At 43.2% G+C, this 15506-nt stretch overlaps 1 protein-coding gene across 1 annotated transcript in view; it reads right to left on the bottom strand.

Moving 5' to 3' along the window:
• gatad2b (GATA zinc finger domain containing 2B) overlaps positions 1–15506 on the bottom strand; it is a 33729-nt gene that overhangs the window by 9857 nt on the left and 8366 nt on the right. Inside the window, exon 2 of the mRNA XM_015955804.3 lies at positions 201–581. Within this exon, the coding sequence (XP_015811290.1) occupies positions 201–580 (380 nt within the window). The 5' untranslated portion in view covers position 581. The remainder of the gene's footprint in view (positions 1–200; positions 582–15506) is intronic.

The raw sequence follows: 15506 nt of genomic DNA, 5'->3' as shown, positions 1-15506 counted from the left end.
CTCACAGGCAAACTGGTAAATCTGGGGATCAAACCCTATTCCATCCCAGACTGATGGTCATAATCTTGTGGCTGCTAAAGCGATAAAGAAATGAATCTAAACAGAAAAGGTTGTTTAGGCAGGCTGGCGTTCAGCACGGCACCAGGTTTAACCTCAGACACTCGTGATTAAATCTGACTGCAAACATTTTCTCTTCTCACCATCTCCTCCCAGCGCTCATGTCCACCGGCTCATCCATGATGTTCTCCTTCCCGTTTTTACTCTGCCCCATATGGCCGCTGTGTCCTCCGAGCCGTAGACTTCCATTCAGCTTCTCCTCATAAGGAGAGCCCATTAGGCTCTGGTGATGGATGGTGCTGGCCCCCGGGCCCTTGCCTTCTCCCAGAGGCCCTGGAACCTCGAGGGCTGCTAAGTCAGCGAGGTCCTTGCGTTTGAGCAGGGCCAGCATCTTCAGCCGCTCCATGGCCTCATGACCCTCCATCTTCAAACGTTTGGACAGCGCCTCCTCCCGCTCGCTGGGCTGCTCTAAACCTCGCTTTAACAAGTTGAGCCTCAGCGCGTCGTCGGACATCCGCTCCATCCTGAAGGAAAAAGGAAGTACAAACACACAGACATCAGTTCCTGTTAGCAGGAAACATGCAGATGCACCCATCTCAGTCTCAGGTGAAGATCCAGGTGTTTGAACATTTTGAACGATGCTCAAGCAAACAGCAGACTGTTGCCTCCGGCCAGAAATAGGTGCTTTTAGGTGAAAATATTACCTCCTGTTGTAAAAAGTCAAGTTCAGCAAATATTAAACTTTAACCCCGGCTTTCAAATGGATGTGTATGAGGTGTGCAACACCAGTTTAACCTGCAAGCTCCCTTTCCATTGATATGGTAGCAAAGGCGTTCCACACAGAAGGACCTGAGGACCATGCGTGATGTCAGCAGTTCACATGGTAACAAGCAAGGAGAGAAACGGCAGCATGCATCCAAGCAGGTCTGTGGTCAACTTTCTCTTCTGTTAACCTTATAACTACGGAGGTTTCACAGGAAATTACATACTTTTCTACACCGCTTTTGTGATCCACTTCCTGTGAACTGCAGAGGTTGACGTGCTCTGAAGGCGTAGCGCATAACAGACACTTGGACCCAATCCCAATACTCGCACTTGCACCCTTCATTTGCGGGTTCCCGACCAGGGGTGCAAGTGGGAAGGGTGTCCCGATTCTCAAGTACAGAAGATGACCACGCCCCCATTGCACCCTTTATCTGCACATCACCCAAGTCCGCAGCGATGCGGACCTCGGGCAAGGGTATTACCCACAAGCCATTGCTGCAGGAGAAAAGTCTCAAGTTCCTTTTCTGAAAATATGTATTTTCTAATGAAATTAGTTCATTTTAGGACAATTGGTTGATGCTCTAAAACTTTTAGACAAAGCAACAATAAATGTATATTTATTTCATATAACTGTTTGGCTGTTTGTTTAAAAGTTGTTAATAAAGGTTTTTGAAAAAAGTATCACAGCAACCAGCATCCTGGCATGCACTGCAATCGATAAGGCAATGTCTCAATTCTGCAATTATTTGCACACTTGTGTACTACACACTTCAACCCTACAGCACACTTTCTTCAAGTGCACTTGGCTGAAGTCCGCAGGGCGCAGTGCGAGGATTGAGATTGGGCCTTGAAGTGTCGCGCTACCATAGGCGTCATTTTAACCGGGGACGCCGGGGACATGTCCCCGGCAAAATTCGTGATTGGCAGCTGTGTCCCCCCCACTTTCAAAAAAGCCTGCTGATGAGGATTTTTGTTTTACCAGCTCAGATCTTATACCAGGGGTCGGTAACCTGTTCCCATCAAAGAGCCATTATTACCCATTTCCCACAGTAAAGAAAACACCGCAGCAGCCGCAGCGTTGCGGGCGGGGCCTACTCTCAGACTGCAGAGCGCTGCTCACAACAGGTGACAGCAGCCGGGGGCATCGCACCCGTGGAGGACAACACCCACACTTTTCCAGCTGTTTTGCTCACCTCCACACCAGTCTGGTTTATTTACGTCGCACTCACTCTGTTTGCCTCGTCTCCTTCTTCACCTCCCAGCCGATGTCGGGTTTCCAGGAGAGCAGGAGAGGGAGGGACGGAAGAGCTCGACTGAATTCACAATTTTACATCTTGACATTAGCTGTACAAAGTCTGAGTTTGATAAAGTGAAGAACAACCATTTGCAGAGGTTTATAACAGGCGCGGCGCCAGGTTTTCATTTTTGGGTGGGCAACGGTAATTTTGGAGGGACCTTAATAAGCAGTGACTTAAGTGAAGCAGGCAGGTCGCGCTAGAAAATTTAGTTTAAAAAGACGTCATAAATGTGTTCCCCCGTCATTTTTATTTCTAAAATATGAAGTAAAAACTCCCAATTTAATTTTCATTCATTTGTCATTAATATTTAGTCTACACCCGTGCGTTAAGTGGACCATCTTCCAGTAAACGCAAAGCATCCAGCCCATCTCTCCAAATGCGTAAAATGTGCATCAGCCGCTAGTTAGGCGTGCCGCGCGCACCGTCAGCTGATCAGCCCAGACAAGAGCAGAGCAAATAGAGAAAGAATAGAGGATGATTGTGTCTGGATGTGGATGGAGATTACATTTTACAGCAGCCTGATCATCATTTAAATACGTAAACCATCACCTGTCTTCTAGTCCACGCTATCAGCATTATTTTAATTGGTGTGTGTGTGTGTGTGTGTGTGTGTGTGTGTGTGTGTGTGTGTGTGTGTGTGTGTGTGTGTGTGTGTGTGTGTGTGTGTGTTTTCCACTTCAAACACTGGTCTAACCAACCAGACCAGCGTGTCCAGTAACATATTAATGATTAACCCCAGAGCCACGCGCACAGCACTGTACTGACTGTAAATGAGGGGGAAACTATTTAATCGGATCCTTTTCTTTTCAACATGGTTTAATGTAAAGTTTCATTCAGTACAAACTTTAGTTACACCCATCTAACGAGACAGAGCCTCGATTTGTATTCTGAACAGTTTAAACATGTTTAAACGGAGACATGCGTGACGCGTCTAAAATTCGCACCTGCTCCGCTATTATGGAAATTAAACTAACAAGATGAATAACATAATTATTTTAGGCACAGACAACATCCCCCACACTTTTGAAAAGCTTGCAACGCGCCTGGTCACTCGTGTACGTCTTAATTATCTTTCATTAGACGATAATCAATAAAACGATTTATATAAAATGGATCCAGAAGTTGTAGCCCGTCTCTGCCTTCAATTTTTGGTATTTTTCACCCTGTTGATGGTTTTACTGAGCAGGTGCCACTTTTGTCCTACGTTTCTTTTTAAAACATGTTTAGACTGTTCAGAATACAAATCCAGGCTCTGTCACGTTAGATTGGTGTAATTAAACTTTGTAGGTGGGGAAGGTCGGAAAGCAGCTCAGAAGCGCCTATATGATTACGCACAAGCGTGACGCGTCAACCCGGTCTCACAGTAAGACCGGGTTGGAACTGTTCAGGTTTACGCAGACAATCTTTACATATAGAATTGGCTTACAGATGTAAAATTAATGCAGTAAAATATAACGCATTTTATTTAAATATCCATTCATTATTTCACAAGCACAGAGAGCCGCATCAGATGGATGGAGGAGCCGCATGCGGCTCCAGAGCCGCGGGTTGCCGACCCCTGTGCTAGCCTACTTTATTGTCCCCAGCAATTTTTAAACCCCACTCAAGTGTATGGTTATTGTCCCCAGCAATTCTGAAAACAAACTGACGCCCTTGGTCGCTACGCTTTTGGGACGCTTCCTAAACGTGAGACTTCACATCCAGCGGAAACCCGCCCATCCAGTATGATAGCGGCTAACTGCTGCGCACTACGCTCCGTGGATATGATACGCGACGCTTACATCTCTGATGGAGCGGTCTGGTTCCTCTCTGATGAGAGACGCTAACATGGACATAAGCTGTTCAATAATAAATGAACCAATCTAACTCTAGTCAGCAGGATCAAAACATGACACTTCCTGCATTAAAGGACTGTTTCGCCCTCCATTTAAGTGATGTTTCATCAGTTATACCAGGGGTCGGCAACCTGTTCCCATCAAAGAGCCATTATTACCCGTTTCCCACAGTAAAGAAAACACTGGGAGCCACAGCAGCCGCGGCGTTGTGGGCGGGGCCTACCCTCAGACAGCAGAGCGCTGCTCACAACAGGTAACAGCAGCCAGTACCGGTCGCTCGTGTACGTCAAAGTTATCTTTCATAAGACGATAATCAATAAAACGATTTATATAAAATGAATCCAGAAGTTGTAGCCCGTCTCTGCCTACAATATTTAGATATTTTTCACCCGGTTGGTGGTTTTACTGAGCAGGTGCCACTTTTGTCATATGTTTCTTTTTAAAACATGTTTAGACTGTTCAGAATACAAATCCAGGCTCTGTCACGTTTGATTGTTGTAATTAAACTTTGTAGGTGGGGAAGGTCAGAAAAGGATCCGATCAATTTGTTTTTCCCTCATTTACAGTGACGGAGATAACGGTGCAGTGCGCCTGGCTCTGGTGTTAATCAAGTTTAATTTTATCAATTTTCACAAGAAAACAGAACAGTTAAAAGCAGGGCTTGTGTTGACCGGACCGTTCCCGTATTTGACCGTTTATTTTGACGGAGAAAGAACAGAAAGAATTACCCTGACGCATGCAGACGAACTGACATTTTATTCTACGCACATCGCAGATGTAGCTAAAAGATTCCTATCTGAACATCTGAGCTGGACACTGCTCAGCGCAGCTCACTGTCAGCGCGTACTACATAAGGTCCACAGCGAGCTGAAGATGTGGAGAGGGGCTTGGAGCACGTCGCAGAACCAGAGCGCATGCAGGAAGATTCCTCCGACTGAAGCGAGACTTGTCACTTAGAAAATGTTCCGTAATTATGAAACTTTGGCTGAATAGCGCTTGTTCCTGTCTCCAATGTGGCGACACATCCAGGAGCCGTCTGAGGAGTCCCAGAATCTCACTTCCTTGTCAGCTCAGAAAGCGCCTATGATTACGCACAAGCGTGACGCGTCAACCCGGTCTCACAGTAAGACCGGGTTGGAGCTGTTCAGGTTTACGCAGACAATCTTTACATTTAGAATTAGCTTACAGATGTAAAATTAATGCAGTAAAATATAAAGCATTTTATTTAAATATCCATTCATTATTTTACAAGCACAGAGAGCCGCATCAGATGGATGGAAGAGCCGCATGCGGCTCCAGAGCCGCGGGTTGCTGACCCCTGAGTTATACACAGGAAGGACCCTACCTTCAAGTGACATCATGCAAAGTGGGAGGATTTTCTAGATGTTAAGTCGTCTGACCGAAGCAATCCTCGTGACTAGCCAAATGAGGAGTGAGTTAGTAGATCTTTTCTGATTTTTAAAACAACTCTTTTTTTAGAACTACGGCTTTGCACCAAACTGCTTGTTGAGTTTGAGTTACTACATTACTGTACCTCTGCTGCATCATTCCTTCAGAATGAAGACCTGTAGAACAAGATGCATGATCCAGAAACAGGAGATCACCTTAGTTCAAAGCTTCATCACAACCTCTGAAGCCTGTTCTTTAAAGCACACAGAGAACTAAAAGCTCTGCCTCCGGTTTTACTTTTAAAACTCTAGGAACCAAACCGGCAGTCTGAAAGCGCTGATGGGAACATCTGGGGGGGGAGAGATCTCCAATAGAAGAAGGAGCTCAATGTTTCAGATCCTAGGAAGTTAGAAGTCAGGTTCAGGGGGAAATGGATTTGTTCTGTAAGAGCTCAGTGCAGCGTTTAACAGAAAATCACTTCTGTGTGGCCCTCCATTGACTTACACTCATTTTAGTGACTCAACTATGCCCAACCAATAGCCTAACCCTGACCTTAACTAAGGCTTACGTCACACCATACCTCTAAAACCAAGTGGTTAGCTTATCAAAAAAGTGAAGACCACAAGCATGTTCTTTGAAAAATGACCTCTGTTGGTTAAAAACTCGTGATGGTCCTCAGTAGGTAGTAAGCACAAGAACACACACACACACACACACACACATCCCTGTATCTGAACTGAAAATTTGTTGCTTTTAAAATATAAAACTACGTTCAAACAAATGTCTTCAAATTCTGACGTGCAACATCGTATCACCAGGTGTTAATCTATAAGGATGATGAATGACCCACACTTGTATAGCGCCTTTCACACTCCAAAGTGCTTTACACTACAGTGTATCATTCATCCATTCACACACACATTTACACACTGACACTATGGTGGTACCTATTAGTCACAGGGACTGCACCGCTGCCAAAAAGCTTGTTATTACAGGAAATAGTCAATAAGCTGATATTTGTCTCCACCCTAAAACCCCTTTGGCTTAAATCAAATGTTTTTGTTAAATGTTCCCCTTAGATCTGGAACTTCTCAGAGATCCCTCATTACCATTACACAACTGGTTTGGCATCAGTGATCATTGCCATCTTCCTCTTTGCCTCTGTCTGACCAGTTGAAGAAGAAGAAGAAGAAGAAGAAGAAGAAGACGACGAAGGAGAAGACGACGAAGAAGAAGAAGAAGACGAAGAAGAAGACGACGAAGAAGACGCCGCCGCCGAAGAAGAAAATATCATTTCTAAAGCGCCTCTCAAGATAAATATCACGAGGCGCTTCACAAAAACAAAAAGTGTAAAAATATAAAAAAGAATTTAGAAAATGGTTAAAAATATATTTAAAATGAGCAAAAAATAGACAATTGTGATTAAAAAAAATGTTAAGAAAGAGAGAGAGTACACAGGAAAGAGGGAAATCAGTGGATCCTGAGGAAGGTGGAATAGGTGGGGAGAGCAGAATAAAGAGAGAGAGTGGTGAAGAAGGTCAAACAAAAGCCACTTTGAACAAGTGAGTCTTCAGCTGCTTTTTAAAGGAGACCACTGAGTCCACTGTAGGGCTGCAACAACAAATCGATAAGTTCGATGAAAATCGATTACTAAAAGCGTTGGCAACGAATTGCGTCATCGATTCGTTGTGTCGCACAACTCTTCCAAAAGCACCCCCCCACCCCCCTTCCCGCCCGCCGTTGCGCGCAGACCAGAGCAAGTCAGATCAGCGCGAGGGAGAGCCGGCAGATCAGCGCGAGGGAGAACCTGCAGACTTGCGCTGCTGCGAACCGGTTCCGCGTTCTTGCGCAGCGATCCAGGCAGCTGCTTCCAGCGCACGGTCCATTCTCAAAGTGGCGCAACCAAAAAACTATAATTAGCACACAATCGTTCTTGTCTGCACATGTCCTCTATTTTCTGTCTTATTTGTGCCTGAAGCGCGCTACTGCGGAGCTCATCACCTGTGCTGTGGTGATTTCACCTCACGCAGCATCGAAAACGCGCTCTGCGCTTTTCGGTCAGGAGATCCCTTTGATCTGCTCAAAAGTAACTGATGAGGTGAAAAGGTAAGAATCCAGACAACAGATTTTCTGGAGAATTATGAGGAGATGCAGGAAGATGAGAGACAGACAGGACAGGAAAATAGTTAAATAAAAACAAGAAAACAAAACAAAGTGTTGAAAAGTAAAATGTAGGTAGATTTATCTCCACTACACGTTTTTACCAGTAAAAAACAATAAGTTATACACATGTCATATTTATACATCTGATACAGTTCAGATCACCTTCAAAACTCAGTCACACACCCAGGGCCGTTTCAAGACATTTTGGGGGCCAAGGCAAAATGCCCCCCCCCCCCCCCCCATAACTGGGCTCCCCAGAAGCCTCTGTGTAATTCATGCCCTCTCCAGTAGTGTTAGTTATATGGTGTTTATAAAAGCCCCTCAGACATTACTGACATGTTCTAATATTATCAGATGAAAAACTAAATTATCAGACATGCTGTCTCATCTGCTTCTTTTAAAAACTTGCAAAAAGTAACAAAACCATTTGAAAGCCACTATTTGTGGATTCTCTGAAAGTTTCCATGGAGTGTGTGACAACTTATTTTTTCATTGATCCTATCGTCTAATCTCACAGCTGAAACAAGCATCCTTAATAATCTGTGCACAGGAAGCTTACCGATGCTGTAGTAAAACAAAAGGTATAATAATTTATTATTAATAAAACCTTGTTGCAGCACTAAAGCAGAAAAATGAGATTTTGCATTAAATATGCAAAATATTTACATATGAATTGTTTTAGAGCCCTTTAATTGGCAGAATCTGATATTAATTTAGTTCTTACAAAAAATGGGTCCCAACATGGTTTGTGTGGCGTTGCCATAGTGTGATGTCATAGGCACAGATCCCCTGTCCTCTTGTTTGGAAATGGAAATATGATCACCCTACATTAAACAAACTGTCCACCCGGGCTTTTGCGCTGCACAGAGACGCTTCGCTGCCTATGACTGAACGTCAGTTGAGAGTCAGTCTCATGCAGACTGACCAATGAAGAGAGGGCCTCAAGTTAAGACCCTCTCCTCATTGGTCAGTCCACACGAGGTGGGTCAAAGGTTACTCTGGGCGGGTTACGTGTTGTCAGGCATTCAAGTATTGAGTATATTTACTGCATATTACAGTAAAATATTCTGTATGTGACCACATTATGGTGATCCTTGGGTCGTGATGATGGAGCCCTTGAATATTGTTGCCCAGGGTACAACAAAGTGTTAATCTGGCCCTGGTTCCGCCGTCACATTCCCGCAGAAACTGGTTGATCACACCGGGGCCAGACTACTAGCATGTGGTTTTACAACCACAATGTCCTCAGAAGCAAAAACGCTTTTAAAAGGGAGGGAGGAGTCCTAACTGTTGCTGCAGGCGTGTTGTGTGAGAGTGCAGTTATATACTGGTTAATATATTTTTGGGTTCAGTTGCTTTCATGTGGCCTAATGTGAGTCTATTTGGGATCATTGGAATGATCAGCAGCATTTCTTGATGTGACTTTATGGCAGTTGCCCAGGGCATCATCGCAAGGAGGATGGCATTCATTTACTTTTGTTTTATTTGGTATTTTTTCAGTCATTTTTGGAAGTAGTGATCAATTTTGATTAATTCACAGCCTATGTTTAATTACATTTAAAATAAATGTCAACAGATGAGATCAAACAAAACAGATGAGAATTGCCCTTAAGCTGTTTAACTTGGACCAAGCATTTTAGGTCACAGATAGATGTAGCTTAGGGTATCTGTCTATACACCTTATAAGACAATTTAGGTGATGGCATGTTGTTTTTCTGCTATTGAACTGTTTTCTAATAATGTTGTGTTAAATAAAGTGAAGGAAGGAGAGAAATAACGTTTCCCTAGCAGTTTTTAAAAATTTCCCCATTTAATCCGATTAATCGATTAATCGTGTCGAGACCCCATCCGATTAATCGATTATCCAAATAATCGTTTGTTGCAGCCCTAGTCCACTGATCTCAGGCTCAGGGGGAGAGAGTTCCAGAGTCTGGGGGCCACAGCAGCAAATGATCTGTCACCTTTGTTCATTCTATGTTCATCTCTGTACCTCCACCACGATCGCTCCACGGCTCCTCAGCTCACCGCTACAACACACACACACAACGTACACATACGACCACGTAGCCACAGGTAAACCCACAATGTGATGTGGATCAAACTCTGCTGAGCGTTGGTGCTGACGGACTTGGCTCTATGGATCTCCAGGTTGGTTTGTCACTTCTGTGAGGGTTTAGTTCGGCTTGTATCAGCAGAGTCTTACCAGCTCATCACCAACCGTGTTTATTGCAAAGAGAGAAAGGAAATACACTAACTGTAATAAATAAAACATCCTTCTGCTAACAAGTAGAGCCAGTGCAGAACATTTAGTTAGGTCTAGGAAAGTTCACACATTGCTTTTTCTGTCATCTTCATATCAACACAAATAAATGAGACCAGACAGAATTCCAGTGTTCAACAGCATTGCCAGGGTGGGCCTATACCTCCCCTCTGGGAGGAGACCTAAAGGAAGACCCAGGACATGATGGCATGATGGATGGATCCATAGATTAGTTTAACAGTTTTCTTCTTTCTTTATAAATAAACTTTTTTTTAATTAAACAGTTTGTCACAAAATCTAAACAATCACCCATTAAAAAAAATGTGTCGTATTAGTAAAATGTTCCCCATCACAGGTAATTAAATAGCATCACATAAAAATAATCAGAATATCATTCTATGATTGTAGTGGTTGTATTTTTATGAGTTCAATAATCAGCCTCTGAGTCATTCCCTTCATATTAGTGATTTCAGCAGCTTTTCCCTCTGATGAAGGGAAAAAGCAGCAGTGGAGTCTCCACCTTTAATCAAATGCAGAGCTTCATTGTGATTGGTTCTGATTAGCCAATCACAGCCAGCCTCGTGCTGTGCATCCGTAACACCCCCACCCATGCTGGATCTCCTTCATATTAACTGCCATTACGCAAAATATAAACTACTGGAGTCATCTCACACACACACACACACACACACACACACACACACACACACACGCACACACACACACACACACACACACACACACAGAGTAAGAGAGAGAGAGAGACAGAGAAAGAGAGAGACACACACACACACACACACACACAAAGAGAGACACATACACACACAAAGGCAAACATGCATGTGCGCACACAGAGATCAGGAGAGAGAAAGCACACACACACAGCGTAAAAGGGAGTAACACACACTGCGATGAGCTGTCGATCAGATGGCTGCTACTAAAATGTCGTCCTGAGTAACAAGCTCGTCCTTCCTGTGCCGCTGACATAAGCCCTCCCCTCTCAGTGGGTTGGTTGGTTTACTGAGGTAACGGAGGACAACATCTTTATCAGGTCTGATGCAACTCCCCTTCCTCATGCCCATCTTCAGTCTCCCAACACCTCCTCCTCCATTTACACAGAACCAGAAACGGCTTTTAACTAAAACAGCTGTCATAAACAGCGGCTACAATTATTACTATTAATCCATACCAACATAGACGGCTGAAATAAAGGTGTATTTAAAAGTGTTACTCGTGTTTCTGACCGATGTCAGTTTACTCAGATGACTCAGGAATGTACAACCAATTTTACATTTTCTGTTGATACCAGATTACTAAACTAGTCACCAAATTTAACCTCAAACATAATTTAAAGACATCCTTATAGATCAGAAATAAGCAGTTTCTAGACTTTAACAGCAAAAAATGCCTACAGCTGCCCCTTTCATCAAAATGTATTATACCATAATATAACTGGGCTGAATGTCAGAAATGATTCCAGATGTTTTCATATTTTGTCCATTATGTAACGAGGGGTAGGGATGTTCTAATCAATCGGCCTCCGATCGTTTTTAGCTGATTTCCATGAAAACCGTGATTGGCAAATTCCGATCAATGCCTTTCAGCTCATACTGTCGCTCATACATTGCAGCCTGCAAAGTACTAACCCCTTACTTTGCATGTTGCAGGTGCACAGCCCAAAATGTAAACAAACATGTCTGCCGTGTGTTGTAAGTAAAGTTATCCCACAACAACAAAATACCACATGGGGCAAACTTGTAAAAATGCTTAAAGGTACAATATGTAGGAATGAAGTAAGAAAGACATCCTGTGGTCGGATTTGTTCACTGCATCCCTCTTTTCTAAACAAGTCACTTTCCCACGACCATTCCGTGAGTTTCATGCCTGCTGCCAGTTACAGATTAGCACCAGAAGATTCTAGATGACAAACAAAGATGGGTCGTAGACAGTGAGTTCATAGGTAAATAAATACATTGTCATATCTGGTGTAAGCACTTTTTGATGTTTTAGGTAGGGAGCACTTACAACACTTATTACAATAGTATGTATTCATCATCAGAAGAAATGTGGTTGTTCTTGCTTTTATAGTTCTGAAAGACTCATTAAGTGCGTTTCCATTTTCAGGAATCTACCTTATAAGGGGTAAGGTACTCAGAATGGCCCCGTAAAGTAGCTGAGTGGTTACCTGGTTTGGGTAACTCATGCTAATTGGTTATAACTCAGTAGGAAATTAACATCAGCAGACATCCAAAACAACCAGCAGTAGTTAAATGAGAAGACTTGGTGGTGAAGCAGAATGGAAGCAAATGAAAATAAGCACCAATCGCGCCTAAAATTAAACTCCCGGCCAGATGTTGGTAAAAGAAAAAGTAGCTTGAGATATTTGTGGAGCCAACTATTTGCTGTGAATTCACTGTTAGCATTGTTAGCTAAGTGTTAGCCTCTAGCCTGCTTAATCCGATATTAGAGTAAAACAAAAAGATCCTGTGGCTTCTTAGAGGTAAAAGAAGTAACTTATGGGTCACTCCTGTTTACTGGCTTCGGTTCTTTAAACTACTCTGGAATCTTTTGCCTGCCAGAGTTGAATTAAAAATGTCGGCGCTGCGACGTTAGCTCGCAGGAGACACGGCAGCCACACACTTAGTGATGGTAAACAGCAGCTATGGCAGTCCTTCCTTTATTTTGAAAGAAGAAAAACTGACAACCCCCCAGCTGAGAAGGAAATCTGTTTCAGAGTAACCTTCCTTCCAACATGATTGAGGCACTAAACTGTTTGGAATCTATTTCATTGTAGAAATCTTACTTTATTCTTACAAACGGTACCTTTAAAAAAGGTGCTTTTTCACGTCCAAAACAACCTTGTGGAATGTACGTCACACACCACAACGCCGAGTTTGTCCAACATGACGACTGAAGCAGAGTTCGCTGCGGCTCTTTCCTCTGGTCTAAATGACTTGGACACAACAAGTAGAAGCGCTAAAAGCCTTTCTTCTAAAGAAAGCTACTGCTCACAGGACATTTTCTCTGTTTCAGACCATCCTTTATAACCCTTAGACATGGTTGTGGGTTCAAATCCCAGCAGATCAGCAGGTCCTGAACAAACTAACCCTATCCTAATGTCACATATACTTGATATTGGATGTGAAAGGCGCTATATAAATAAACTTTTACTTACTTACTTACTTACTTACTATAAATAAATATCGTTATAATGGAATGCAGGGACCCAAAATGTTGAAACAGAAAAGCTGCAAATTGGGGGAAAATCTAACTGATTTCCCTGCAAATGTTCTTTATCATAAGAAAAATTGTCATTGGCCATTTTCTCCCTGACCCAACAGGTAAGCCTGAGACTTTACTTTCTTCTGAGACTTTGTCAGAAGCAGGGGACTTGATAGACATCAGTGTCTAATGTTCTCATTCAGTGAATCCAAATGGAAATTTGCTGATTTCCCTGTATATTTTGTGTCTCAGGTCAACCCAGCTGCTATTCTGCAGTAGCCTGGCCTGCCAGACTCGTCCTCTGTTTAATTCTGCACAGAGAAAGAGTCTGGTAAGTCTAGACAAAGAGCACCATGAGAGGCAGGACTAGCCAGCTCAAAAAATAACCTATCAGAAAAAAGACGGAAATTCCAACTGTACCGCACGACGCTGTAGTTTTCTAGTTGTAGTAAAAAAGGCATCTGGCAACGGCGAATATATATATATATATATATATATATATATATATATATATATATATATATATATATATATATAAGAAATCCTTTTGGCGCTTCTACTTGCTGTTTTAAAGACATTTGAGTCATTTAGAACAGAGGAAAGAGCCGCAGCGAACTCTGCCGCTGTCTTTGTTGTTTATGAGAAACTGAGCGTCGCTTTGTGTGACGTAAACGACGCTGTAGTGTTTTAGCTGTAGTAAAAACGGAGTCTGACAATAGCGCACACATCTTTCTTTAGAAGAAAGGCTTTTAGCGCTTCTACTTGTTGTGTCCAAGTCATTTAGACCAGAGGAAAGAGCCGCAGCGAACTCTGCTTCAGTCGTCATGTTCGACAAACTCGGCGTTGTGGTGTGTGACGTACGCTACTCAGCGCTGATTGGCTCGGTTAGAATTCTCACGGGGTGGGGTCATTTGAATAGGAGAGTTACCAGACTCTCTCTGTGCAGAATTAAACAGAGGAGGAGTCCGGCAGGCCAGGCTAATTCTGCAGACCTCGGATGGAACCAGATGTTACTGGAGCTGCAGCTATTTTACTAGAACCAGTCTGACCAGCCTTGTCTGACCTCAACAACACATTAACATTCATACAGCTACTGCTCACTGGACATTTTCTCTGTTTCAGACCATCCTCTATAACCCTTAGACATGGTTGTGGGTTCAAATCCCAGCAGATCAGCAGGTCCTGAACAAACTAACCCTATCCTAATGTCACTTTCAAAGTCTCTTTTCTTCTCATTTCTGAAGCTCAGTTTGATCTTCAGCAAGTCATCTTTACTAAGTCTACGTGAATAAATGCACTGAACTACAGTCATCTGATTGGTCGAGGACTTGTTTGTTAACCAACAAAGCCAATGGAACTAACACCAGCTGTTTAATAGCATTTGGTGATGGTATGTTTTCATGTTTTTAGCTTGGCAGCAGTAGCTCAGGAGGTATAGCGGGTTGTCCAGTAATCAGAAGTTTGCAGGTTCGATCCTGGCTCTGGCCAGAGAATGCTACTGTGTTTTCTTTGGGTGGTGGTTGGAGAGACCAGTGGTGCCAGTGTTTGGCAGGCCTTGCCTCTGTCAGTGAGCCCCAGGACAGCTATGGCTACATCATAGCTCATCCCCACCAGCGTGTCAATGTGTGTGTGAATGGGTGATTGCGTTGTGAAGCACCTTGGGGGGTTGCAGAACCCTAAAAAGGCTCAATACAAATACAAACCATTTACATTTTGGATTTTCTTATTCTGTCTTTTTGTACCGTGGATGTGAGAAACACTTCTGATCCTTTACTTGTGATACATGAGCAGTAGAAAGAGGCAATAAAACAATAGCTAAATATACTTGAAAATCACATTTCCATGATAGACGAGGAACGGGTCGAGAACAGGTCAATATAAACATTTGATATCGGGGCGGACTGGGAAGGCCTGTTCCAACAGCACTACTCAGCGTGACTCAGGAGGGTTTGATTCGGTCTGTCCGGCAGGAAAAAACAAAGGTGGTTTTCCAGGAGCACTACTCACAATTTTTACCCATGAGAAAATAACATGAGGTGATCAGTAAACAGTGTAAGGCAACCTGTACGCTCCACAGAAACACAACTCATCTAAAAAAATGGTGGTGTTGCTGGACATTTTGCTCAGGCAGTGAAACAGAAGGCTAAAAACTCCGGAACAACCAGTGACTCCGCCCCCTAACCAGTCAGCGGCCAGAATCACGATGTCGGCCGACTCAGCCTTGCCAGGTACCTAAACAGAGGTTACACATGCACCCTGTTACTTTTCCCTACAAAATAAATATTTGCCTTCTGTGACAATAACCTGTTAGCCTAAAAATCTCGACAGACGGTAAAAGAAGCAAAAGGATTTTGCTCTTCAGGTTGGGCTAGCCACACTTCATTGTAGTCTTAGCAGGCACCTGAGCAGTTGTGTGTCTTTATAATTACAGCACTTTATCGGTTTGGTGGGTGGAATTAACACCAGAACTGCGACAGAGCAAAATAACAAATATGGAGGCGGCTCATTTGAAACAAC

The sequence above is a fragment of the Nothobranchius furzeri genome, chromosome 11 (genome assembly GCF_043380555.1).
Source record: "Nothobranchius furzeri strain GRZ-AD chromosome 11, NfurGRZ-RIMD1, whole genome shotgun sequence".
NCBI classification, from domain to species: Eukaryota; Metazoa; Chordata; class Actinopteri; order Cyprinodontiformes; family Nothobranchiidae; genus Nothobranchius; species Nothobranchius furzeri.
Note: the sequence above shows the minus strand (reverse complement) of the source record. Positions and strands in the feature narration are given on the sequence as shown.